At 42.8% G+C, this 27,998-nt stretch overlaps 3 protein-coding genes across 4 annotated transcripts; 2 read left to right on the plus strand and 1 right to left on the minus strand.

The window, feature by feature from the left end:
- Window positions 1-4,142: 4,142 nt before the first annotated feature.
- On the minus strand, window positions 4,143-16,466 carry LOC110495886 (inhibin beta B chain). Its single transcript, XM_021571398.2, has 2 exons — window positions 15,134-16,466; window positions 4,143-6,552 (listed from the first exon to the last, which is right to left on the minus strand). The coding sequence occupies exons 1-2, from the start codon at window positions 15,546-15,548 to the stop codon at window positions 5,777-5,779; spliced, it is 1,191 nt and encodes a 396-aa protein (XP_021427073.2). The 5' UTR covers window positions 15,549-16,466; the 3' UTR covers window positions 4,143-5,776.
- On the plus strand, window positions 16,451-23,024 carry LOC118941069 (extensin-2-like). The gene is made up of 6 exons (XM_036951425.1): window positions 16,451-16,465; window positions 19,319-19,629; window positions 20,131-20,449; window positions 20,904-21,191; window positions 21,319-22,059; window positions 22,968-23,024. Exons 1-6 carry the CDS (start codon window positions 16,451-16,453, stop codon window positions 23,022-23,024), a joined length of 1,731 nt encoding a protein of 576 aa, XP_036807320.1.
- On the plus strand, window positions 23,012-27,950 carry LOC110495888 (ras-related protein ralB-B). 2 transcript variants are annotated; one of them, XM_036952400.1, is made up of 5 exons: window positions 23,012-23,147; window positions 24,494-24,675; window positions 24,867-25,075; window positions 25,387-25,564; window positions 25,815-27,950. In XM_036952400.1, exons 2-5 carry the CDS (start codon window positions 24,562-24,564, stop codon window positions 25,923-25,925), a joined length of 612 nt encoding a protein of 203 aa, XP_036808295.1. In that variant the 5' UTR covers window positions 23,012-23,147; window positions 24,494-24,561; the 3' UTR covers window positions 25,926-27,950. The 2 variants fall into 2 exon arrangements, with proteins under 2 accessions (XP_036808295.1, XP_021427075.1); XM_021571400.2 differs by having other exon boundaries at window positions 23,090-23,230.
- Window positions 27,951-27,998: the final 48 nt, after the last annotated feature.

The raw sequence follows: 27,998 nt of genomic DNA on the forward strand, positions 1-27,998 counted from the left end.
TATTCATATCTGGTTGACTTATAAAAACTGTTGTTATGTTACAGCCTGGAATCAAAATGGATTCAATATATTTTCCCTCAACCATCTACTCACAATACCCCATAATGACAAAGTGAAAACTTGTTTTTAGAAATGTTTACAAATGTATTGAAAATGAAATACAGAAATATGAATAACTAGTGAGTTAGCACTGTAGAAGCTAATTTGGCAGTGATTACAGCTGTGAGTCTTTCTGGGTAAGTCTGTAAGAGCTTTCCACACCTGGATTGTGCAACATTTGCCCATTATGTTTTTCAAAATTCTTCAAGCTCTGTCAAATTGGCTGTTGATCATTGCTAGACAACCATTTTCAGGTCTTGCCATAGATTTTCAAGTCGATTTAAGTCAAAACTGTAACTCGGTCACCCAGGAACATTCACTGTCTTCTTGGTAAGCAACTCCAATGTAGATTTGGCGTTGTGTTTTATGTTATTGTCCTGCTGGAAGGTGATTTAATCTCCCAATGTTTGGTGGAAAGCACACTGAACCAGGTTTTCCAGTAGGATTTTGCCTGCTCCATTCCATTTATTTTTCATCCTGAAAAACTCCCCAGTCCTTTGTGATTACAAGCATACCCATAACATGATGCAGCACCACTATGCTTGAAAATATGGAGTGTGGTACTCAGTAATGTGTTGAATTGGATTTCCCAAAAATAACCCTTTGTATTCAGGCCAAAAAACTAATTACTTTGCCACATGGTTTGCAGTATAACTTTAGTACCTTGTTGCAAAGATGATGCATTTGAAACATTTTTATTCTGTAAAAGCTTCCATGTTTTCACTCTGTCAATTAGGTTAGTATTGTGGAGTAACTACAATGTTGTTGATCCATCCTCAGTTTTCTTCTATCACAGCCATTAAACTCTGTAACTGTTTTAAGTCACCATTGTCCTCATGGTGAAATCCCTGAGCGGTTTCCTTCCTCTCCGGCAACTGAGTTAGGAAGGATGTCTGTGTTTTTGTAGTGACTGAGTGTATTGATACACCATCCAAAATGTAACAAAAACTTCACCATTGCTCAAAGGGATATTTACTGTCTGCTTTTTATTTTTAACTATCTGCAAATAGGTACCCTTCTTTGCAGAGAATTGCAAACATCCCTGGCCTTTGTGGTTGATTCTGTGTTTGAAATTCACTGCTCGACAATGGGACCTTACAGATAATTGTATGTGTGTGGTACAGAAACGAGGTAGTTATTCAAAAATCATGTTCAACTCTATTACTGCAATGTTATGTGACTTTTTAAGCAAATGTTTACTCCTGAGCTTATTTAGGCTTGCCATAACAAAGGGGTTGAATACTTATTGACTCAAGACATTTCAAGACATTCCAACCATGATGCTCAACTTTCATTTTTAATTAATTTATAAACATTTTCAAAAACATAATTATGGGGTATTATGGGCCAGTGACCAAAAATCTCAATTTAATTCATTTCACATGGAATGGTGTTTTTCATTCTTACATTTCTATCCAAGAAGGGGACTCTCAGGCCAAGCCTCGTAATTCAGTCACCATTTCGATGATTTTTCAGGACAGAAAAAAGTCCCTACATAACGAGAAGAAGAAAGACAGAAGAAGAAGAAGAGAACTACAAGGGAAGGAGGGAGGCTAGAGTCCATAATCACAGTCCATAATCGACGGGTACCTGTGTTCACTTTAAAGTTGTCGAAAGAGCGCGATATCTCTGTCATAATAACAGCATTGAATCCTCTCTTGTTCCTGTGTTCTGTCTTTGAAACAGAAGTTATAGACGTGTTACGTTACCGCATTCCATTGAAGTGCACTCGTAGAGCGTATAAGGTTCATTCATGCATACACTCAGGGATTTTCAACACCGCACGCATCTCCCTGACGTTTACAAGAATGTGCCTGTTGTTGTGTACAGATCAATCAAGAGTTTTGTTGAGAACTTGTTGCGAACTTTGACTGTCTGGCCGAGAACAACATCGACTTGTCCTGTCACCCTGTCAAGGCCCCACCCAGCCATCTCATTGAGGTTGGAGTGAGGAGGGGTGACGGAGTTAGGAGGGGGGAGGTTGGGGTTAGGAAGGGGGAGAGGAGGGGTTAGGTTGGAGTGAGGAGGGTGAGTTCGGAGTTAGGAGGAATGAGAAGTGGGTGGAGGAGGGGTGAGGTTGGAGTTGGGTCAGGTCACTAGGGGTCGATGACAACATGTTATGGCTCTTCAGATGTTTCTTTGTTGTCTCTTGTTTTAGCTATAAATCCCCTTGAGAGGGGAGCTGAGTCAATTCCATGAAACCGAAGAGCATTCCTACTGTACAGAAGAGGCCATGTGTGACATATTTGTGGATATTGGGGTAGCTTATAGTACTGAAGGGCAAGAAGGGTCTTGGGGCATGCAAGGTTTTTCTGATTGAAAATCCCATATTTTTCTTTAGTAGGTACGTTTTCCAATTTGGCATTATGACAGTCAAAAACCCATAAACCGAACAGTTCGATCCAACAGTGAGGGAGACGTTCGCACCTTTATTCAGGACAGCCTTTCCAGGGTTGATGGGCTCGCACATGTAATAAGACGATCTGTTGGTTATGACTGGTATACGGTTTGATGGGTTCAGCTAAATGAAAACCTGCAGCTACATGTTCAACCCCAGCTGAACCTATAACCACCTCACAGAGTGATAAGTATTGTATATAGCCCACAGATCAATTGCATAGGTTATGGCTAATGACATCTAACTAAAATATCTTCAAAAGTTATTAGAAAATGGAACACCTGACTTAAACAATAACTGTCTTAAGAGAAGGTGTTATTGACTGGTAGGAGCTGGTGCATACGCTGACATAGGGATTTATGCTCGTGTGAATTTTTGATCTAAAAATGAGATTAGCGAATCACCATACCATAAATCAATATACCTTTAGCAACATACACTTGGCTTTAGCTGTGTTCATGCCATGTGATTCTAATCGGATCATGCTGTCAGTTAGCGTCAAAACACAGAGCTGGCCTATTCCCTGCATGCTTAGCTCAGCCTGCCTATTCTCAGCCTGCCTATTCTCTCTGCCTGTCTCTCTTTGTCTCTCTGTCTCTCTCTCTCCATCTCTCTCTGTTTCGCTCTCCATCTCTCTCTCTGTCTCTCTGTCTCTCTGTCTCCGTCTCTGTAATTTAGGAAACATCTCTCTTTCTGTTATTTCTCACTCTTGCTCTCCTTCGTTCTCTCCATCTCCCTCCCTCCCTCCCTCCCTCCCTCCCTCCCTCCCTCCCTCCCTCCCTCCCTCCCTCCCTCCCTCCCTCCCTTCCTTCTTTCCTTCTCTCTCTCTCTCTCTCTCCTTCTCCCTCACAACATCAGATTATAACACTGACTTATCCCTTCACTGCCAGATTGAGAGACAGTCTGTTTTTATCTGAAACATGTTAATTCACCCAGCTGACAAAGACACTTAATTCCCTTGGCAGACAGTGATAGATACATTTAAAGTGATTATCTTACTGATGGATGTGAGAGACACAGCATCGTGTTTTCAAGAGGCCCGGGCTGTCATGTGTGGTCTCCTGGCATTGGTGTGTGTGTGTGCTTGTGCGTGTGCAGTCCTGCCCAGTCTGTCTCTCTCACTGATTCTGATGTGTGAGGTATTTTGTTCATCCTCAGGTTGACACTGAGTTGCGTTCTTTAAAAACACTACTGCAAAACAAACGGGAGCCTATAAGTAACCAGATCGGACGCTATCAGCTAATGCTGTTGATTGCTTCTGTTTACCAATCACTGAGAGTGTGACCTAACCACTTGAGTCCTGGAGCCCTGCCCAGATTCACTCTGCACTAATTAGTGTGTGTGTGCGTGTGCGTGTGCGTGTGTGTGTGTGTTCAAGTGGTCACACGTTTAACAGCTAGATTAGAGTTGACCACTCCTGCCATATCTTACATGTTAGGGCGGAAAGTAGTCTAGTGGTTAGAGCGTTGGACTAATAACCAAAAGGTTGCAAGATCAAATCCCGAGCTGACATGGTAAAAATCTGTCGTTCTGCCCCTGAACAAGGCCTATGCCGCCATTGAAAATAAGAATTTGTTCTTAAATGACTTGCCTAGTTAAATAAAAATTGAAATATCCCTCAGAAAGACTCAAGGGAGTTCCAAACTAATTCAGAATAAGACATTTATTTTTCAACAATTACAAAGAACAAAATATTTTTAAATCATATTTATATCTTACATCAGCTGTACAGAGATTACGTGTTTTTTTCTAAATGATTCTGGAACAAGAACTGAACTAGAAAACCTAAGAGTATTTAAGTCGATGAAAAAATATTTGTCTATACAAAATAGAAAAAAATAACTGAAAATGGAATCCATAATATTGTACCCTGATGCAGTGTTTTAGGCCTCTTATCTGGTCACAAAGTATTTTGCAAAATAATACCATAGCCTCTTATAATAGCAAAAAAAATAATCTTGGCCTCTTTGGTTCCATGATTAGGTATGATACATTTGAACAGAACTCAATTTGCTTTCTATAAAAATATTTGTTTTCCAATGGCAGTTTCTTTCTTTTTGAACTAATCACGCAACTTTTCAGTGCAAATATTGTAACTATCATTCACTTTGAAGAGGAAGCGAAATATTACATTTCAAGTACTGGTAATAGTTAATAACTGTAACTAAAAGTTCAGTTTGTCTGGTGTCTGTGGGTCAATACTATACATTGCATACCTCGTGGGGCACTTATATTTAAAAGGATTGTGAGCAAGGGTCGGTGTACCACATTGTACTCTTTAAAGGCATTTAAATCTGCAAGTGCTATTTAATGTGCATTAGGAAGTGCTATGCTGCGCCAGGACTTTAAACCAAACAACATGGCAACTCTTTGCTTTTGATTGGCTGACTGAAATGAGAGGTTGTGCTTCGGCTGTTGATGAAATGTCGACTCTTCCCGTTCAAAGTGTGAACGCAAGAAGAAAGGATTCGGAAGGAAGTAACGGGAAGGTCAAGGTTTCTTCCCTATTGTCACTGTTTCACATCACAGCTTAAACTCCCAGGTTTTGATGACAGCCTCAGCATTTGCATGGTGTGTTGGAATGTAATTTTTATGTTCCGCTCACTCTTCTGACATGGAAGCCATTTTGATTTCCGGATGCTGGCCCGTGAAATGTAAACGTTTTTTTTTTTTTTTTACAGAAAAATGGAATCTTGTGACACATCGACAAGATGTATTTCTTGGTAGAAGTGCTGAAGTTGTACAAGAGGTGAGTTGTCAGGGCTTTCACTATACATTTTGCACTCATACTTTCTTGAGAGAGGCGTGGTTTGGAATTGTCTATCAGCAAGCGCACCTCCTTCATAATCTCAGGCTCTTTTCCACCTTCGTCAGAGTATCGAAATAGAACTCTCCATTTTCAGAATAGAAATGGCAATCTTGGAAAAGATATAATGCCATTTGGTTCCAATCCCTCTGATAATGACACCTACATGAATTTGCAAACACATGTTCACAAAAAAATGGGATTGAATCACATGTTCATATGTTGGCAAAAGAAAAAAGGTTTCTACCAGAGAATATTATTAACAAACATAAATATATATACAAGTGTTTGTTCAGGCATATGTGAGAATGAGTGTGTAGGATATGTGTGAATGAATGAAGCTGTGTATGCATGTGTTTATGCCTTATAATTGTCCATAAATATCACTTTGATTTCTATAATTCATTTTGGAATATCCTTTTCTTGTTTACAAATGTTCATGAAAGTCCACTTGAAGCACATGCAGTCTCAACTCAAGCGCATCCACACTCCTCCACGATCATATTGGGTACGTCTCTCTTGACGATGTTGTATTCATCGTCGAAGTAGAGCATTGACATGGTGCTGAGCTTGGTGGGGATGCAACAGGAGTTCATGGAGCCGGGGCTCATGCCTCTCATCCGGTACTGATTGACCACTGCAGTGTGGAAGGACGACGCCGACCCTGGCACCCCCGCCATGTACGCTGGACAGTTGCCCTCGCAGTAGTTCCCAAAGTACCCCGACGGCGCGATGATCCAGTCGTTCCAGCCGATGAGGCGGAAGTCTACGTAGAACTGCTGCCTGCAGCACAGGCTACTGCTCCCGTCACACTCCAGCCCCCTCTTCCTGATGCGGTGCTTGTTGTCCGCTTGCCGGGCCTGTACGACTAGAAACGGCCTGTGGGACTCGTCGTTCTGGTTCACGAGGATCGGGAAGACCGCCAGGTCCTCGCAGCCCTCACAGCGCACGTCCAGGTTCTGCCGCCGGCCGCCCTTCTCGAACACCATCTGGATAGCGTTGGTCAGGGGGAAGGTGTGCCAGCCGCTCCTCTTCAGCTCGACACGCTTTTCCACCAGGCTCCACTTGCTGCCAAGGCCAGGCTCCTGGTAGTACACCTTGACTGTGACCTTCCTCCGCTGGCCCTTGTCCAGGGTGTTGGGAAGCAGCCTTAAGTACAGCCAGAGGGTGGCCTGGGTCACGTACAGGTGCTGGTTTCCCTCATTGGAGATCAGGAAGAACAGGCTGGATTTGGATGATACCTGCTCATCTGGGAAAGACAGGAACAGAATAGGAAAAGGTCTGTTAAAAGTCAGTTTAAACCTTTAAAGGTCAGTATGGCAATGCTAAAAAAGGAGACAAACACAAAGATTCATTGGCTATATGGTGTAAACAAACATCTTTCAAAAACCTTACTGCTATTGGACAAAGCGTCAAGAAGACACTGGGTGGTCCCAAGCTTGGATTGTTGGATGAATAGATGGACAAGAACTGTGCACATTGGGAACAGTTCAACAGTTTGGGATTAAATTGAGATAGGCGGTTACTATGGCCTCCCTGGTTGTAGCCTGTCTTAATGTCATCTTCATCTGGCCTGGGATGTAAACAGAGTTTGGACTGGTACTAAAGGGATTTGGTAGATGGGTGTACACTGGGAGACGGCTCTAACAGAGACACTCAGCCTCTTCTTGGTCCAGGGCCCGTACTCAGAAAGCGTCTCAGGGTGCTGATCCAGGATCAGTTTTGTATTTTAGATCATCGTGAAAAAGAGGGGGGACCTGTTCCTAGATCAGCACTCCTACTCTGAGACGCTTTATGAATACAGGCCCTGGTCTTGTCACATAGGCCTACATGAGGTCTGCAACACCAGTGCAGCATCAGCAGGTCTGGAATCAGTTCCAGCTGGCCCTTGCTTATAGGGAGCCTTGATTGTGAGTGACATGACAGTACAGATCTGGGATCAGGCCCACTTGAAGCTGCCCCTGGCCCCGAGTCAGGCTGGGTATGGAGAAGAGGGTTTATCAGAGCCAAGTACAAAGGCTCAAAGGCTTTGCTGTGAATACTGCAGAAAAACGAGAGCTTACTGAGCCTAACTGCTTACACAATGCACAGTAATGTGATGTAAAAGAAGCAAAGGCATGGTAAAGCCAGGCACATTGAGTGAAGAGGAGCACAGCTTCACTGTGGATTAATGATGAAGGAAAAAAAGGAATTTACATGAAACTAGCTGGCCTTCCCAACAACCCAACTATCACCACAGAAACCTTTTCTGGTTGCACAGTGCGTGCCAATGTTTAGTCGTTTTAGGTTTGTGCCATATTGTTTTCATGTGTGGGTAGGTTCAGGTTCGGGTTCGGGTAGGGTCAGGGTCCAAAGTCAAATTCAAATCTAACCTGCACTTGTCACATGACATGACCAAAACAACTCCTACTCGTCCACACTCACTGACTTTGCCTGGTCAGGCGCCCTGCACCACTGTTCAGCTGATCAAGAGAAGATCTGAACCTTGAACTACCTAAAGAAACCCAAGAGACAGTGACATCTTCAGTAGCTAAGGCAGTAACTGAAATAGATGGTTTCTCCCCAGGCCTCCAGTGAGAGTGAAAACCTCTAACCTGAGAGACCATCAGCAACACTCTACATAGATACTCTGTGACTGACTGAGCAACATGCTGTCAGGTGAAGGAAAGTTGGAAAATGCACACATGTCAAGGGTCACCTCTCCAGCCTGAACAGTGAGCTGTGCTGCCTGCCTGTTTGCTTGCTTGCCGCCCAAAGCGAGGGGACCCGACCTGGGCGGGCCTGGGCCCCATCATCAGGCATCAGCTATAATGGAGGCTGCCCCAGCTAGTCTCCATCTGCACTGCCTCACACAACACAAGACAGGTAATCTCCTTGTTATTACTCAACTTAAAGACTTAGTCAACAGACAGCTATAGACCACACTCTGACTGTACTAGCACCAGGCCATGGGTGGCAGCACAGCTGTCAAGACGTGACCAACAATAAGCAAAACACTAAGTCCAAGTGTCTCCTGATTTGAAATGGAGGTTCTATTTATCTTCTGTTTACCAATGGATGACGTTGATATATTACTGTATCAGTTATTTATTCTTTCAACAGGGGAGGCGGGAAGAGGGGGGCTTTGTGAAACAAACCTAAGGGGTCCATTTTTCACTCGGTGAGTAAAGAGGGAAATTGTCTTAGATGGAACAGGATACTCAAGAACGGAATACTCCCCAAAAAGACACATCCAATCAGAAAGTGATTTGTCAGGTGAACTTATGAGAGCGCCAATGCAGTATACAGCATTCTTTCTTTATCCTTCTCAGGGACAGAAACAGAGTTGCAGAGAAAGCGTCTTCAGATGCTATCACTATAGCTGACATTGTTGCATCTTTGTCAGGCGACTGCTGTAGTAACCGTACACAACAACGGCAAATACAAGGTCTAACATACAAGCATGATGAAGTCAATGAGTACTGTGCAGGCAGGAACCAAGTCCCACTCTAGGACTATATAAGGGAGATGGTCCCTCACACCATGCATTCTAATACGGAACAGTCAGTGGCAGTGAGTTCACCATTCCAGTTCACTCTACATTCAGCATGCATGGTTCTGGCACAAAGCGCTGACCTTATGTAGATGTACAGCCATTCTACAGCAGCCCTTCTTTCAGGTCAGCTTATAGCTGGTACCAGGACTCTCAACAGAAGATCACAGTAGAATCATATTATGTGGGCGGCATTCAGATGAAACGCTCAGCATGGGTGAACATTAAGATTTTTATCAGGTGTCTTAGATTGACTGTACAATCTTAGAGAAAAGGATACCAAAATAATTATTCAGCTCTCCCCATAGGAGAACCATTTTTGGTTCCAGGTAAAAGAACCCTTTCGGGTTCCATATAGAACCCTCTGTGAAAAGAGTTCTACCTGGAACCCAAAGGGGTTCTACCTGGAACCAAAAATGGTTCTCCTATGGGGACAGCCCGAATAACCCTTTTAGGTACTAGATAGAAGAAATTGTGCTAAGTGTATTTGAGAAGCACCAAACAGGGTTGGTTTTGAACATGTCTCTGATCAGCTAACCAAATCACTGACACTAATTGTGTTGGAGAGATGCGCAGCCGGTTAGAGAAAATCTGGGGTGACATAAACTGCTATAAAAATAAGAGGCAATAAGAGGTTTGATTTGAATACACGTGGGCCCAAGCAGGTGGCATCATTGATCATTTCCAGTCCCCCTTTAATCATCTCTAAGCAAATTGTTCTGTGAGCTCTTCTCAGTGCCACGACCAGCTGGTAGCAGCTACCACCCTGGGTAATACTGCCAACTGGCAAGGAGGGCAAAGAGGCACAAGGAAGGCAACTCAACTGAATCTACACAAATGTACAGTACAAAGTTACAGAGCTTTTGTGAATAATGTGAAAATATTATGGGGCTTCAAATCTTTTTGGGATTGTCCATATCATTCCTTTGAATGTGAATGCGATATTATACCAACCCTTAATCTATGCTGTTGTTTTGAAGATGAGTGCTAATGAGGCTGTTATAGTGACATTTTTTATGAGTCTCTAGGGGTGTGAACCTCAGCCCGAGGACACACTTTTTCTGTGCTCACACTAACAAATGCTTGGTTGTTTGGTTGACCTAACTGCTGGGTTGCAGGTGTTGGGTCACTTAGTTGGGTTGTTTTCTTTTAAAACTGCTGGGTTATTGATGCTGGGTTATTGATGCTGGGTTATTGAGATATGACCCAGAGGATCAGAAGACTGGAGGCATAGTTTAGTAGGGGGCGTGGCATTCAGATAGTTATTTTTAGCCACCTGAGCAAATGTCATTCCTGTTCATCTGTTCTGTTGAATAGCTATCACATGCTATGGTTAAACATGGACTTCTTTGTAGCTTTAATGATGCTTATAGAAGTGTATGAGTTCCCTAAAAGCCACTGTAAATCCCATTGTTGGGACACAATAAGGTGGTATACCTTATTGTAATATGTAATAAAAATAATAAAAATAATAAAAAAATCTATATATATATATTTGCAGTATGATGAACAGGAATGTCATTTATGATGTTAGATAAGGTCTCTGATACTAACAGTTGTCCTCTCAAGATGAAGCATCTTACTGTGACTACAGTTGATGTCTGAAGTTTACATACACTTAGGTTGGAGTCATTAAAACTCGTTTTTCAACCACTCCACAAATGTATTGTTAACAAACTATAGTTTTGGCAAGTCGGTTAGGACATCTACTTTATGTAGAAGTCATTTTTTCCAACAATTGTTTACAGACAGATTATCTCACTTATAATTCACTGTATCACAATTCCAGTGAGTCTGTAGTTTACATACACTAAATTGACTGTGCCTTTAAACATCTTGGAAAATTCCAGAAAATTATGTCATGGCTTTAGAAGCTTCTGATAGGCTAATTGTTATCATTTGAGTCAATTGGAGCTGTACCTGTGGATGTATTTCAAGGCCTACCTTCAAACTCAGTGCCTCTTTGCTTGACATCATTGGAAAATCTAAAGAAATCATCCAAGACCTCAGAAAAAAATTATATAGACCTCCACAGGTCTGGTTCATCCTTGGGAGCAATTTCCAAACACCTGAAGGTACCACGTTTATCTGTTCAATCAATAGTAAGCAAGTACAAACGCCATGGAACCACGCAGCCGTCATACCGCTCAGGAAGGAGACGCGTTCTGTCTCCTCGAGATGAACATACTTTGGTGCGAAAAGTGCAAATCAATCCCAGAACAACAGAAAAGGACCTTGTGAAGATGCTGGAGGAAACAGGTACAAAAGTATCTATATCCACAGTAAAATGAGTCCTATATCGACATAACCTGAAAGGCCGCTCAGCAAGGAAGAAGCCACTGCTCCAAAACCGCCATTAAAAAGCCAGACTATGGTTTGCAACTGCATATGTGGACAAAGCTCGTACTTTTTGGAGAAATGTCCACTGGTCTGATGAAACATAAATATAACTGTTTGGCCATAATGACCATTGTTATGTTTGGAGGAAAAAGGGGGAGGCTTGCAAGCCGAAGAACACCATCCCAACTGTGAAGCACGGGGGTGGCAGCATCATATTGTGGGGGTGCTTTGCTGCAGGAGGGACTGGTGCACTTCACAAAATAGATGAGAAAGGAAAATTATGTGGATATATTGAAGCAACATCTCAAGATATCAGTCAGGAAGTTAATGCTTGGTCTTCCAAATGGACAATGAACCCAACATACTTCCAAAGTTGTGGCAAAATGGCTTAAGGACAACAAAGTCAAGGAGTGGCCATCACAAAGCCCTGACCTCAATCCCATAGAATATTTGTGGGCAGAACTGTAAAAGCGTGTGCGAGCAAGGAGGCATACAAACCTGACTTAGTTACACCAGCTCTGTCAGGAGGAATGGGCCAAAATTCACCCAATTTATTGTGGGATGCTTGTGGAAGGCTACCCGAAACGTTTGAGCCAAGTTAAACAATTTAAAGACGATGCTAACAAATACTAATTGAGTGTATGTAAACTTCTGACACACTGGGAATGTGATGAAAGAAATAAAGGCTGAAATAAATCTCTACTATTATTCTGACATTTCACATTCTTAAAATAAAGTGGTGATCCTAACTGACCTAAGACAGGGAATTTTTACTAGGATTAAATGTTAGGAATTGTGAAAAACTGAGTTTAAATATATTTGGCTAAGGTGTATGTAAACTTCCAACTTCAACTGTATATGCCGGTAGCATGACTCCGGATATCACTCAACCATCTAGAGTGTTTCCCAATAGTGTTGGATCTGTGACATCCACTTGTATTGATCATATATTCACTAATGCTGCAGAGCTTTGCTCCAAAGCAATATACGTTCCCATTGGCTGTAGTGACCATAACATTGTGGCAATAACAAGGAAAGCCAAACTACCGAGAGATCATACAAAAAACAACAACAGTCTTTTGTTGAAGAAATAAAAAATGTATGTTGGTCTGATGTGTATAAGGAGGAGAGTGCAGATGCAGCATGTGGAGTATTATTCTTGCCAATTGTTGACAAACATGCACCTGTTAAGAAACTGTGAGAATTGTTAGAGCCCCCTGGATCAATGATAAATTGAATAATTTTATGGTTCAAAGCAATGATGCAAAAAGTGGCAAACAAGTCAGGCTGGTCAGCTGATTGGTTGACATACTGTAAATTGAGACATTTTGTGACCAAACTTAACATTGAAGTTGATGGGTCATTTATGACAAAACCTTTTGATACAGGCATTGATTTCAATGGCTATTTCACCGGTAAAGTAGACAAACTACCTTCGAACTCAGTGCCTCTTTGCTTGACATCATGGAAAAATCAAAAGAAATCAGCCAAGACCTCAGAAAAAAAATGTTAGACCTCCACAACTCTGGTTCATCCCTGGGAGCGATTTCCAAACGCCTGAATGTACCACGTTCATCTGTACAAAGAATAGTACGCAAGTATAAACACCATGGGACCACACCACTGTCATACCGCTCAGGAAGGAGGCACGTTCTGTCTCCTAGAGATTAATGTATTTTGGTGCGAGAAGTGCAAATCAATCCCAGAACAACAGCAATGGACCTTGTGAAGACGCTGGAAGAAGCAGGTACAAAAGTGTCTATATCCACAGTAAAACGAGTCCTCTATCGACATAACCTGAAAGGCCGCTCAGCAAGGAAGAAGCCACTGCTCCAAAACCGCCATTAAAAAAGCCAAACTACACTTTGCAACTACACATGGGGACAAAGACCGTACTTTTTGGAGAAACGTCCTCTGGTCTGATGAAACAAAAATAGAACTGTTTGGCCATAATGACAATCATTATGTTTGGAGAAAAAGGGGGGAGGGTTGCAAGCCGAAGAACATCATCCCAAACATGAAGCACGGGGGTGGCAGCATCATGTTGTGGGGGTGCTTTGCTGCAGGAGGGACTGGTGCACTTCACAAAATAGATGGCATCATGAGGGTGGAAAATTATGTGGATATATTGAAGCAACATCTCAAGACATCAGTCAGGAAGTTAAAGCATGGTCACAAATGCGTCTTCCAAATGGACAATGACCCCAAGCATATTGGGGTGGCCATCACAAAGCCCTGACCTCAATCCCATAGAAAATGTGTGGGCAAAACTGAAAAAGCGTGTGCGAGCAAGAAGGCCTACAAACCTAACTCAGTTACACCAGCTGTGTCAGGAGGAATGGGCCAAAATTCACCCAATTTATTGTGGGAAGCTTGTAGAAGGCTACCCGAAACGTTTGACCCAAGTTAAACACTTTAAAGGCAATGCTACCAAATACTAATTGAGTGCATGTAAACTTCTGACCCACTGGGAATGTGATGAAAGAAATAAAAGCTGAAATAAATAATTCTCTCTCCTATTATTCTGACATTTCACATTCTTAAAATAAAGTGGTAAACCTAACCGACCTAAGACAGGGAATTTTTACTAGAATTAAATGTCAGGAATGGTGAAAACTGAGTTTATATGTATTTGGCTAAGGTGTATGTCAACTTCAGACTTCAACTGTACTGCACCAGACACGCAACTATTGGTCTCTTACAGTACCCAAACCAAAAACAGATTGAATGCATCGGTCAGTTACAGTATGTATAGAGCCATGTCATCATGGAATGCTCTTCCATCAGAGGTTACTCAGGCAAAAAGCAAGTCTAACTTTAAAAACAGATTTAAAAAAAACAGATTTTATCACAACGCTTCTCCTATTTCTAAAGATCTAATTGAACTGTACTGTACATAAGAATATTGATATGTATATGTGAATAGTGTGTAAATAGTGTTTTTGTTGAATCTTGGTGTGCTTTCCTATATATACACAACTATTTTTATTTTTTATTTAATGTAATATTTTATGTTGTTCTTGTCTATTACTGTTCTATACTTTGTCATGTATTTGTAGGTTTCTATGTGGACCACAAGAAGTTGTTGGCACAATAATCAGGGAGGATGGGCTTGTGGTAATGGCTGGAGTGGCATAGGTGTGATGGTATCAAATAGAACAAACACATGGTTTCCAAAAAATGTCAACTGTTAATTTGACAAAACTTGGATCCTTCTAGCCATGACAATAGCTAATGGGGATCCTAATAATCTAAACTCATGGGTGGCCAATAAAATATAGCTGAAAGCCACGCCCCTAATAAGACACGCCTCCTGAAAATAACCTAAGGATTACATTCAAAAATGGTCCACCCAGCATGAGAGTAAAAAATACCCAACTGATGGTTAAATTAACCCATGTTTGGGTAATCACAACAAACCATACATGTTGGGTTATTCACCCAACCCAACTGGCTGGGTCAAAATAACCAAACATCTGTTCTGTACACTAGTTAACCAGCGCTGGGTTACCAAATAACCCAAAGTGTTTGCAGAATAGATTGGGAAAAATAATAATTTTAAACATCTATAAATGATAAACAGAAACAACATTTGGTTTTGTTTAGTTTTATATTTCAAGCTATTTGACTGACTTTTCCTGTATGCATGGAACCCGCATCAGTTGATTTCTGGTTTCATGCTCCCTACCCTTTAAATATAAATATACAACATTTAGAAAGTAGGGTACTACTATGCCTACTGTGAGGAATTTGTGAATGTATTTTCAAATCACAGAGCCGTTCTGCTCTTAGCGGGGCCGGGAATGATGCGCTACATCACCTTGGTCTAATGTTTAGTCCAAACCTTAGGCACCATACCCAGCTTGGTCTTTGCGTAAAAGTGGTTTTATTTGTTCATTTTTTTCCTAATACAATAGAGTAAACGGTAGCTTGCCTGTAATATACAATAATTACACACCTGTCTCTGCGAAACTGATTATCTCCGAGCTTTCCTCCAGCACGTCATTGGCATTGCTGGTCGCGTGTCCATCCAGATTCGGGATTTCTACTCTCCCATCCTCGCGCACTTTACCCGCGTGTAGTTTCCGAAGCGCAGTCACCATCGCCGCCTTCGGGATAGGATGGGTGATGTTGGGTCTTACCCTCATCTGTAACCTGCTCAAGATATGCCTTTTCACCGTCTCCAGAAAGTCAATGTCCACCTGTCCCGATTCTTCGGGCTGACCGATGCCACACGAAGAGCAAGCTTCCTGAGCTACGGTTTGCGTCTCCATTCCCGGCAAAGGGTTCAAGGATCCCGGCGCCGCTTCTTTGCAGCGGACAGACAGCACGCAAGCCACAAATAATGCCACTTTGATTATACAGTTAATCATTTTCTTTATGAAGAAGAAAAGTCGTGATATTTGTAGTGCAATAATTCGTTTTCTACTATAAAAATGTTTGCACAATATTTCTGTCAAATGTAGGCTATTCACTTGGCGTTTTTAAGAAAATACGATTTCGAATGAAAAGAAAGATAATGTTGTAGAATCCCGTTAGTCCGTATACTTTGTAAGGAGTCCAAGCAATAATAAATATTTCACTCAATTCAGACGCATTTTGATGGAATTAACTATTCCATTCACCGTAACTTGAAATATTCCCCTTATTTGGTGTCTGTTTTCATTCCCGATGTCTGTCACTCAGTTGACTTCACTTCAGGGGCACATTGGGAGTCAAGTCCGTTCTGCTTGTCTCAATGCCTTTGCTTCACCCTTTCAAGGTAACACAATTAAAAAAATCAGTAGGCTACCATTATCCGTCAATTGAGTTTCAGTTCAATGCCTGACGTATCATGCCATGGTTTAATTGAACTGCAATTCGCAATAATCATAATTTAGAAACGAATAGAAGAGGACAAACTACACGAAAGGAAAATCACCCATTGGTTGATAAACACAAATCAGGATATTCCATAAATGGAAAAAGCTGAAGGGTCGGTCAAATAATAACTTATCGCATATTGTAGCATCCAGTTTGTCATTTGCTTTGGACTTATTCCTTCAGTTTTTGTTCCTGTGTATCCTTGTTAAAATGCACCTTAATTGGATTTGAATTCCCGATATGAAATTGCCCTGATATACTTGAGCACAAAGAGGTCTAACGATCGGACGAACCTTTCTCTTGCTAGGTCGATTTAGGAGTCCTCCATAGACTGAAAGTTTTTATACAGGGAGTTGAAACCACGTGGGACGTCCCACCAACTAAACAGACTCCTAGTATTTGGTAGGAGATTATGCATAGGCTTAAGGTAAACTATCCTCCTTAGCTCTCCTGTCCAGAGAAAATGCTCATGGCCCATGGAAAACGAATTAGGAGAGATAAAAAAAAAATACTTACGAATTGAAGTAACCAATTGTTTACCAGACTGCCTGATGACTTGCGCACAATACATAGAATATATATAATGCATTGATTTGCGCACAATATATAGAATCATTAGCATAGGCTATCTTTACAGTGGAAACGATCTACTTTAGAAATAAGAACCAGGAATACATCAATAAACTTCAATTATATAATTAATTAACATTTGATATGTTCCTTATGAAGCCTTGTAGGTCTAATAGCCTAGACAAGACCATGTTTTAATATAAAACATTACCACCAACACATGCTATCCAAATGTACTGCCTTTTCATGCAAACAAACAAACAGAAAACGCGTCCCCTATAGATTCTCCAAATGAAAAAATAAATAAATAAATGGTACGGACAGATTTTTGACAAGCCTTTCTTGTTGTGGCTCACGCATGACAGCATGGCGACCATAAGCATCTCCCAAACAACACTGGGTGAATTGGAAACAACACCAAGGTAATAAAGATTAAAGCGCCAAAAGGTGACCCTGCCAAGGCACCACTTTTATTATTTTAAGTGATACAAAAACATTGACCAATTCAAGTCAGAGCTCTGTTTTGTCGTCACTCGAATATAAGTGAAATATAAGTCTAATACATATATCACATAATACGTTTTACCGAACATTGGCAACACAGTCATTTGTGAATGCCCAGCAATTGTTTTATGTGCGCTCTCCCAACACTATAACAAAAAGATCAAGTTGAAAGTTGTTAAATGCTGCCACCCTTCTTCTAAATATTGCAACTACACATTGCATGAATCGTACACATTTTTTTTACAATCTGCAGCCAGGCAAGGCAATAAACCGATAGGCCTGAGCCATATAGCCTATATAGGCATATCTATCTAACAGTTGAACAATAAAACATTAATTTACAGCATAAATCATGAAATTTACAGGATAATATTGAGGGAAAACAATGCACAATGACTGTGTAATTAGGTAATTAATTAAGTAATTAGGTGTGATAAATGAAAACGTTTTCATCCGTTTCTAATTGTCATAGGCCTATAGGCCTAGAGATAATAATATCTGTAATAATAATAATAATAATAATAATATATAAGCCAATGTATTTGTCAAACGCAAGGCTGCGCAATTAAGGTCCTGGAGGGCAGAAACACTTTTGGATTCTGTTTCTACCTGTAGTTAATTGCAATTACCCATGAGGCCTAATTTATAAACGTTGCGTAGGCCTATATACCAAATATATAGGCTCCCAAAAAACATGTGTGGGCCATTAAAAAAGAAACTGAACTTGATCTGCGAATGTTCTTAGCTTTCGCAAAGTTAGACCATGCGTACGCACAGTTTCTAGTGGTTGGATGAAGTATTGCCTTTGCAAGCAAGCAGCCGAGTATTTCGAAGAGTGAAGATCAATTTTTCTGCAACTTTGCATCCTAAAATAGGTATTTCCTATGATCATTTCAGAATAAATTCCTCACATTTTCTGACTGACAGTTTCATAGTCACGAAGTACCCCACAGGCAGTCTGATTAACACTCCAAACACCCTACCGACCGCTCTGAGGCGTCCGCATGGTCCTAAAGCACACTATTGTCTCGTTTTGTATTACATTCCAATGACGTGGACCCACTTTATAGTAGTAATTCGATTTCAAGTAGCCAATTTTACTCAAGTAGCCAATTTTACAATTTTACTAATTTTAATGGTAGAACAGGCGGTTCACCTTTTCCATTTAGGTTTTTTTTTTTAGGCTAGGCTACTGTATATCTGAATACCCTACTGTAATTTCAAATGCCTCAAGTAAACATTTCATTTATAAACATAATACATAATACATATTTTCATGCAGAATAATTTCCTCCCCACCTTTCCTGGCCATGATAGGTTCATGTTACAGAAGAAGTTTTAACCTACAACAAATTACAATGCGCATCTCTCATTTAATTGGGCCTATTAGGTAGGCTATTATTTCAAGTATTTTGCTCTGTGCATCCAAAAGGGAGCGTGGTTTATAATATAGCCTACAGTGGAATTTAACAGATGAACAGACAGTTGATATTTTGCTTTGAAGAGTGTAAGATACCACTGTAAGTAGGCCTAGTAGGTTTTACATTTTATCGAGCATGCTAGACAACGTTTCAGAATTTGCTGGCAGTGCAGCATATTTAGGTTTGGGGAAAAGTAAATACCTGTCCCAGACCTGCTGTTTTCAACTCTCTAGAGACAGCAGGAGCGGTAGAGATACTCTTAATGATCGGCTATGAAAAGCCAACTGACATTTACTCCTGAGGTGCTGACTTGCTGCACCCTCGGCAACTACTGTGATTACTATTATTTGACCCTGCTGGTCATTTATGAACATTTTAACATCTTGGTCATCTTGGTCATTATAATCTCCACCCGGCACAGCCAGAAGAGCACTGGCCACCCCTCATAGCCTGGTTCCTCTCTAGGTTTCATCCTAGGTTCTGGCCTTTCTAGGGAGTTTTTCCTAGCCACCGTGCTTCTACACCTGCATTGCTTGCTGTTTGGGGTTTTAGGCTGGGTTTCTGTACATCACTTTGAGATATCAGCTGATGTAAGAAGGGCTTTATAAATACATTTGATTTGCTCTCCAGCTGCCTCCCAGGCCACCTCTCCACCTGCCTTCCAGGCCACCTCTCCACCTGCCTTCCAGGCCACCTCTCCACCTGCCTTCCAGGCCACCTCTCCAGCTGACTGCCAGGCCACCTCTCCAACTGCTTTCCAGTTAATCTCTCCAACTGCTTTCCAGGCCAGCTCTCCACCTGCCTTCCAGGCCACCTCTCCACCTGCCTTCCAGGCCACCTCTCCACCTGCCTTCCAGGCCACCTCTCCACCTGCCTTCCAGGCCACCTCTCCACCTGCCTTCCAGGCCACCTCTCCACCTGCCTTCCAGGCCACCTCTCCACCTGCCTTCCAGGCCACCTCTCCAGCTGACTGCCAGGCCACCTCTCCAACTGCTTTCCAGTTCATCTCTCCAACTGCTTTCCAGTTCATCTCTCCAACTGCTTTCCAGTTCATCTCTCCAACTGCTTTCCAGGCCAGCTCTCCAACTGACCATATGTGACATTCCAGGCCTTGTCAAAACAGGTGACACAACACTCACCTATATACTAGCTGGGTTCAGATGCACTGGCATTTGGCCATATAACCCTGATATATTTCAGGAATGTGACTATTTCAGGAATGTGACTTTGCACCCTCACTTGTCACTGACTGTCCTGCTCCAGCTGACACACTGGTTTTGTCAGCTGCCTCCCAGCTCACCTCTTCAGACACCCCTTAGGCCAATTTGCCCACAGCTTTCCAGGCCACCTTTCCAACTGCCCATATATAACATTCCAGGCCTCGTCAAAACAGGTGCCACAACACCCACCGATGTACTGGCTGGGTTCAGGTGCACTGGCATTTGGCCATACAACCCTGATATATTTCAGGAATGTGACTTTGCACCCTCACTTGTCACTGATAGAACTGCTCCAGCTGACAAGTTGGTCTTGCCAGCTGCCTCCCAGGTCATCTCTTCAGAGACTTCTCAGGCTACTGTGCCCACTGTACCCACAGCTATCCAAGCCACCTCTCCAGCTGCCTTCCCGGCTACCTCTCCAACTGCCTTCCCACCCACCTATCCAGCTACCTTCCAGGACACCTCTACTACTGCCTTCCAGGCCCCTCTCCAACTGCCTCCCAGGCCACCCCTCCAGATGCCTCCCAGGCCTGCTCTCCACCTGCCTTCCAGGCCACCTCTCCAGCTGACTTCCAGGCCACCTCTCCGGCTGACTGCCAGGCCACCTCTCCGGCTGACTGCCAGGCCACCTCTCCGGCTGACTGCCAGGCCACCTCTCCGGCTGACTGCCAGGCCACCTCTCCGGCTGACTGCCAGGCCACCTCTCCAACTGCTTTTCAGTTCATCTCTCCAACTGACCATATGTGACATTCCAGGCCTTGTCAAAACAGGTGACACAACACTCACCTATATACTGGCTGGGTTCAGATGCACTGGCATTTGGCCATACAACCCTGATATATTTCAGGAATGTGACTTTTCACCCTCACTTGTCACTGATCGTCCTGCTCAAGCTGACACACTGGTTTTGCCAGCTGCCTCCCAGGTCACCTCTTCAGATACCCCTCAGGCCAATTTGCCCACTGTGCCCACAACTATCCAGGCCACCTCTCCAACTGCCTTCCAGGCCATCTCTCCAGCTGCCTTCCAAGCCACCTAACCTACTGCCTTCCAGGCCACCTCACCTACTGCCTTCCAGGCCACCTCTCCAGCTGCCTTCCAGGCCACCTCTCCAGCTGCCTTCCAGGCCACCTCTCCAGCTGCCTTCCAGGCCACCTCTCCAGCTGCCTTCCAGGCCACCTCTCCTACTGCCTTCCAGGCTACCTCTCCAGCTGCCTCCCAGTTCAACTTTCCAACTGCCTTCCAGGTCATCTCTCCAGCTGCCTCCCAGGTCCTCTCTCCAGCTGCCTCCCAGGTCACCTCTCCAGCTGCCTCCCAGGTCACCTCTCCAGCTGCCTCCCAGTTCATCTCTCCAGCTGCCTCCCAGTTCACCTCTCCAGCTGCCTCCCAGTTCAACTTTCCAACTGCCTTCCAGGCCAGCTCTCCAGCTGCCTTCCAGGCCAGCTCTCCAACTGACCATATATAACATTCCAGGCCTTGTCATAACAGGTGCCACAACACCCGCCAATGTACTGGCTTGGTTCAGGTGCACTGGCATTTGGCCATACAACCCTGATATATTTCAGGAATGTGACTTTGCACCCTCACTTATCACTGGTCGTCCTGCTCCAGCTGACACACTGGTCTTGCCAGCTGACTTCCAGCTCACCTCTCCAACTGTCTTCCAAGCCACCTCTCCAACTGTCTTCCAGGCCACCTCTCCAACTGTCTTCCAGGCCACCTCTCCAACTGTCTTCCAGGCCACCTCTCCAACTGTCTTCCAGGCCACCTCTCCAACTGTCTTCCAGGCCACCTCTCCAACTGCCTTCCAGGCCACCTCTCCAACTGCCTTCCAGGCCACTTCTCCAACTGCCTTCCAGGCCACCTCTCCAACTGCCTTCCAGGCCAACTCTCCAACTGCCTTCCAGGCCACCTCTCCACCTGCCTCCCAGGTCTCTTCTACAGCTTATTTCCAGGCCATCTCTCCAACTTCCATCCATGCCCCCTTTCCAGCTGCCTTGCAGGCCACCTCTCCAACTGCCTTCCAGGCCACCTCTCCAACTGCCTTCCAGGCCACCTCTCCAACTGCCTTCCAGGCCACTTCTCCAACTGCCTTCCAGGCCACTTCTCCAACTGCCTTCCAGGCCACAGCTCCAACTGCCTTCCAGGCCACCTCTCCAACTGCCTTCCAGGCCACTTCTCCAACTGCCTTCCAGGCCACTTCTCCAACTGCCTTCCAGGCCACCTCTCCAACTGCCTTCCAGGCCACCTCTCCAACTGCCTTCCAGGCCACCTCTCCAGTCACCTCACAGGAAAACTCCCCACATGTATCAGGCTGTGGCTGGGAAACACCTTGTTACCCTTCTAATATCAATCCAGTTGATGTATGCCCCTTCCCAAAAGCAGGGCCCAGGAAAATTACAGCAAGGGGTAGGAAGAGGAGAAAAACTGTGATTTTGACAGATACACCCAGCCTAGTTGTTGTATGGTTGAGAAATACCATTTAGAGGGTAAAATAATACATTTGATTATTTAAGTGTATTATTATCTCTGCCATACAGAATGTTAAACATGGCAATGTTGCTCTCATGTTCTCAATAAAGGTGTTTAATAAATAGTCGCATGTCATGATTTATGCACTTTTCATTCTGTTACATTTCACCCCAAGCACTGTTACTAACCTAGACCATTGGGTAAATTGTAACACTTCACGACTTTTATTTAAGACAACACCATGCATTTGCAATTTGATTGACATATATAATAACCACACTAATTTGTAAAGGACAGCTAGCTGTAGGTTGTTTGTGTCAAGTTTCAAATACACCTCCATAAACAATCTCTGAGAAACTGACGAAAAGGTGAAAAGTGTTACAACCATCCCGTCTCCTCTACTCTATACATCAAAAGCATGCAGCAAACAAAGGCATAATTGTCACAATAAAAGTTGAATGATGGGCGTTTTTCAGGCAGAGTTTTAATACTAGTTCATTCACCTGCGCACAGTTTCGGGGGCGGTTTGATTTTATAAAGGGAAATATGCATATGTACGGTGTGCGCCAAGTTTCTAAATATTAATATTTTTTTTACATGCAGTCTTCAAAAATGGCGCATGCCGTTCGAACAGTCATTCTACTTGGATTTCCAACTCCGGAACTCGGGCCTCTTTCTAGAGCTCCGACTTTCCGACGTGAAAATCACTGACACCATGATTTGGTTTTTACCTCGGCATCAGTTATTCAACGTCGCCATGACATCGCCTACAAGTGTGATCGGAGAGAAGCCGTCTTAGCCCATCTTGTTCATATTGTACTGTCTTTGATGGCACAATTCCATATGACATCACATCCTGTTCATAGAACGTTTTTTTTCACACGACGTCCGGGAGTGGTCAAAATATCCGCATTTGCGGCTGGTAAGTGAAACTTGTCCTCTACTTCAGCATTCCCATGGTGTATACCGGATAACAGCCAAGAAATACACCAAACGCATTACGAGGTGAGACGTTTGCTATCTCTATACACTTTTGTAGAAGTATGTACAAGTGGAAATCGATATCAGAAGCGGGTTTTGATTTATATTTTATCTTGGTCAAACATACCGAAGTTTGCGCTAACGTCTTTTGATTGACAGATTCTCATCCAATATTCGGTTGACCACAGCGTTCTAATTTGTATATATCCAATCGAGAGCTGCTCCTTGAGAGAAAGTGGCGGGTCTAGAAAAGTAGCAGGAAGAAAGTATCAAGTCTCAAATCAAATTAAAAATAAATACATCTATTTTGATTTTGGCAGGGGTGCAATTTTCACTGGGGAGAGGGGAGACATGTTTTATCTTTGGAATGTGATACAAAACACGGCAACGGTATAATGTCCCCCCCAAACCAAAGTTGGATTTTGGGGCAGTAGTTAGGGCACTTAAAAGGGGCATGCATTTAGCTGTATTGTATTTAAAATAACTTTTGGCTATGGGGACTGACAATAAGGCCTATTACATTGTGGGAAAGCTTTGTCTGGTCTTTTAGCAATACATTGTTTATATATATTTTTTTATAATTAATATTTGGATCCTCATTACATTTTGCAGCAGCTACACTAGACATGATGCCTTCATTCAGTTGATGACATGAAGTTCTCACACACTTTCTTCTTCTGCTTTCCACTCTTCTTGTTGTATGCTTGATTTATACATCCATTTCATGATCTACTGATATCATTCCTTCAGATTATTTTAACTATGGTCCTTGCTATCTGGGGACCTTGGGATGTCTCTACTCCATAAAAATGTTAAATGTTGTTGGGGGGGGGGGGGGGTGTTCAGCAATCAAAGACACGCTTCAACAGAGGACAAACATACACTTTTTTTTACGTAGCGACTGCATAGCAAGTCGGAGGTTCATTTAAAAACTGCTGTCCGGACTCAACTCCGTGGAGGAGGTACTTGGCTAGGCACATGTTTGCTTAATTTCCCAACCTATTGGCTGTGAAGGTGTGTACACATAATTTTGCCCTAGAAGGCTGCCACACCACTGCTGAACTCATTAATGAAATTATAGGGGTCAGCCTATGTTTCAGTCAGCTGCCATTTTGAGATGGGCTGTTTTGTCAACCTTTTAGGTCCATGTGGATCTGTTTTGACATTAGATGTACATGCATATACAAAACCCTGCCTTCTTTTTCTGGACACTTTTTTGCAACTTTTAAAAGATGTTTTAATGTTTTAGTTTTATAGGCTAATTTACATGTTCGTGTCCAACTTTAGGAAGTTCTGGTGTTGGTGGAGGCGGTTTCCGTTAGTGTAATAGCTGCAGACAGTGTCCAAATCCAAAGATGTCTACCGGAAAGAGTAAGAACCAGAGCTCTCTGGTGCTGCACAAGGTGATCATGGTGGGAAGTGGCGGTGTCGGGAAGTCAGCCCTCACTCTGCAGTTCATGTATGATGAGGTAAGCGCGATAAGTCTGGTCCTTACCAGACTCCGTACATTGCTCCCTTTGTAGAATGTGGTCTGGACGCCCAGGCTAAAGAGAGACTTGGGAAAGCCACCACTCAAACCTCCAATACTGCTTTTCCATTGAAAAGAGTTTACGATTCTGTAAAAAAATGATTCCCTTCCTCACTCCTTCCCTTCTCCTAGTTTGTGGAGGATTACGAGCCCACCAAGGCAGACAGCTACAGGAAGAAGGTGGTGCTGGATGGAGAGGAGGTCCAGATCGACATCCTGGACACAGCTGGACAGGAGGACTATGCTGCCATCAGAGACAACTACTTCCGGAGTGGAGAGGGCTTCCTGCTAGTCTTTTCCATCACCGAACATGAGTCGTTCACCGCCACCTCAGAGTTCCGGTAATATTAGTTGGCAGGCGTCTTTACGTCAACATTGTGTTTTGATGTATTTCTGATACTTTTCCCCCATCTGTTTATCCAGAAATCAAAGCCTTTACTTATGCCATAAAATAAAAAAGTATACCCTAAGCGTTCATTTGACACCTCATTTGATATGCTCCTATGTACATCATGTTGGTGCTCGTGGGTCTTTTTTAGATGTAAATGCCCAGAACTAAAAAATACAGCTCCACACTGCTAATTACACCCCAACAGTGTTTAGATCCAACTGGTTTTTCATCAGGACTAATGTATTGTACGGGTCTTCCTAGGGAGCAGATTATGCGGGTGAAAGCAGAGAACGATACCATCCCTCTGTTGGTGGTGGGGAACAAGTCGGATCTGGAGGACCGCAGGCAGGTGTCGTTGGACGAGGTCCGGGCCAAGGCAGAGGAGTGGGGGGTGCAGTATGTGGAGACCTCAGCCAAGACACGAGCCAACGTTGACAAGGTATGTAACCAAACTTAAACATATGGTGCACTTCGCTACAGTAGGACTAGAAACCATACACCATGTCATTTCTTACTTAGGATTTCTACATTTTTAGATGGGGGGGGGGGGGGGGGATTAGGTTATAGAAATGTTTCAAGACATGGGATACCAGAAACGACAAGCAAGCATGATTTAAAAACAACCTTTACAGTAAATCAACTTTCAATGTAACTATATGGCTGAAATAATAACTGTCCATTCTTTTCAGGTGTTCTTTGATCTTATGAGGGAGGTGCGAAAAAAGAAAATGTCAGAGAGTAAAGACAAGGGTGGAAAAGAAGGCAAGATCAAGAAGGCTTTCAAATGTTGTCTGCTTTGAGCTAGGCCAAACCTTTCAGTCAGACACACAGAGCCAGACCAGAGCCTCCGCAGCACAGTGGCATTAGTCCGGGACATGTTCATTAGGACATACTGTAGCAAAATGTTTTGAAACCTTTTGCAATGGGGGGAAAAAAAGTGCGTTTCTTATTGGACAATATTTTATGTCTCCCTTTGGAGCATTTTCTTCAGTTTCTTGCCTACGGAACACAACCCAGATCTACAGATCCTTCCCTCTGAACTGAGCCTTCTGCCTTTAACACACGCATATCAAGTCCATGTACAATACCTCTCACATTGTGGCAGTCAGAGGGGTGGCCTTATCACTAACCTATGTTAGTTATGCAAACCATCCTTTGTGCCACTGTTGGGGACGGGTCCAGAGGGGACTGTTTAGATGAAGTGCCTCAACATTGATCGTGAATATATAGGTTATGATCGCAGACAATCACTCACGCGCACACTACTTAAATATGGCCTTGGTTTGATGCTCACTTGTAGGAATAGGTAGCCTCATCACCAAGAGAAATTGGCTTTGCTGTTTGATGTCTTACTGTTTGCATTGCAATCAATTTTATATTCCTACTTTCACGACTACACTATTTTTTTAAACATTTTTTTTAATTTATGGTCCACTGCATGAAAATCAGTCAGATTATTAAGTCACTTTATTCATAATCCAACATATTATCCACATGTACAATCCAACATGTACTAAATCCACATGATATATAGAACCAGTCAAAAGTTTGGACACACCTACTCATTCAAGGGTTTTTCTTTGTTTTTAATATTTTCTACATTGTAGAATAATAGTGAAGACATCAAAACTATGAAATGACACATTCAATCATGTAGTAACCCAAAAAGTGTTAAACAAATCCAAATATATTTTAGATTCTTCAAAGTAGCCACCCTTTGCCTTGATGACAGCTTTGCACACTCTTGGCATTCTCTCAACCATCTTCACCTGGAATGCTTTTCCAACAGTCTTGAAGGAGTTTCCACATGCTGAGCACTTGTTGGCTGCTTTTCCTTCACTCTGCGGTCCAATTTATCCCAAACCATCTCAATTGAGTTGAGGTTGGGGGATTATGGAGGCCTGGTTATCTGATGCAGCACTCATCACTCTCCTTGGTGTAATAGTTCTTACACAGCCTGGAGGTGTGTTGGGTCATTGTCCTGTTGAAAAACAAATGATAGTCCCACTAAGTGCAAACCAGATGGGATGGTGTATCGCTGCAGAATGTTGTGGTAGCCATGCTGGTTAAGTGTCTTGAATTTTAAATACATCAGACAGTGTCACATCACACCACCACCTCCATGCTTCACGGTGGGAACCACATATGTGGAGATCATCCATTCACCTACTCTGCGTCTCACAAAGACGCGGCGGTTGGAACCTAAAATCTCAAATTTGGACTCATCAGACCAAAGGACAGATTTCCACCGGTCTAATGTCCATTGCTCGTGTTTCTTGGCCCAAGCAAATCTCTTCTTCTTATTGGTGTCCTTTAGTAGTGGTTTCTTTGCAGCAATTTGACCATGAAGGCCTGATTCATGCAGTCTCCTCTGAACAGTTGATGTTGAGATGTCTGTTACTTGAACTCTGAGAAGGACGCATTAAGAAGGAAGGAAATTCCACAAATACACTTTTAAACAAGGCACACCTGTTAATTGAAATGCATTCCAGGTGACTACCTCATGCAGCTTTTTTTGGTTACTATTATTTCCTAGTTTTGATGTCTTCATTATTATTATTATTATTATACAATGTAGTAAATAGTAAAAATAAAGAAACCCTGAAATGAGTAGGTGTCAACTTTTGACTGGTACTTTTTTTGTGTGTGAACACATTGACTGCACTTTTTCTCCACAAAAATGTCAATGTTTCAGTGTTGCCTTTCTAATTCTACACTTGAAACTGAAGCATTAAACTAAATTACTGTTTGTATGCACACTTATTATGGGTTATATTCAAACTGTTTTTGTGTTGCCAAATAAAGTTGTTCTCTTTTGTAATGAATTTGCAGTGGGCTCAGTGTTTTAAAGTAGCCCCTATACATCCTAAATT

Source organism: Oncorhynchus mykiss, chromosome 18 (genome assembly GCF_013265735.2).
Source record: "Oncorhynchus mykiss isolate Arlee chromosome 18, USDA_OmykA_1.1, whole genome shotgun sequence".
In the NCBI taxonomy this organism is placed as follows: Eukaryota; Metazoa; Chordata; class Actinopteri; order Salmoniformes; family Salmonidae; genus Oncorhynchus; species Oncorhynchus mykiss.

Bases quoted from the DNA above. Each gene is read 5' to 3' on its own strand.
- LOC110495886 (XM_021571398.2), bottom strand. From the start codon at position 15,548: ATGATTAACTGTATAATCAAAGTGGCATTATTTGTGGCTTGCGTGCTG. The intron at 6,553-15,133 runs GTGTGTAATTAT...TGTCTTTCCCAG, and splicing joins AATCAGTTTCGCAGAGACAG to ATGAGCAGGTATCATCCAAA.
- LOC118941069 (XM_036951425.1), top strand. The intron at 19,630-20,130 runs GTGACATTCCAG...CTGTACCCACAG, and splicing joins AGCTCTCCAACTGACCATAT to CTATCCAAGCCACCTCTCCA. The intron at 22,060-22,967 runs GTATCAGGCTGT...CCTCGGCATCAG, and splicing joins CACAGGAAAACTCCCCACAT to TTATTCAACGTCGCCATGAC.
- LOC110495888 (XM_036952400.1), top strand. From the start codon at position 24,562: ATGTCTACCGGAAAGAGTAAGAACCAGAGCTCTCTGGTGCTGCACAAG. The intron at 24,676-24,866 runs GTAAGCGCGATA...CCCTTCTCCTAG, and splicing joins TGCAGTTCATGTATGATGAG to TTTGTGGAGGATTACGAGCC. The intron at 25,076-25,386 runs GTAATATTAGTT...GGGTCTTCCTAG, and splicing joins ACCGCCACCTCAGAGTTCCG to GGAGCAGATTATGCGGGTGA.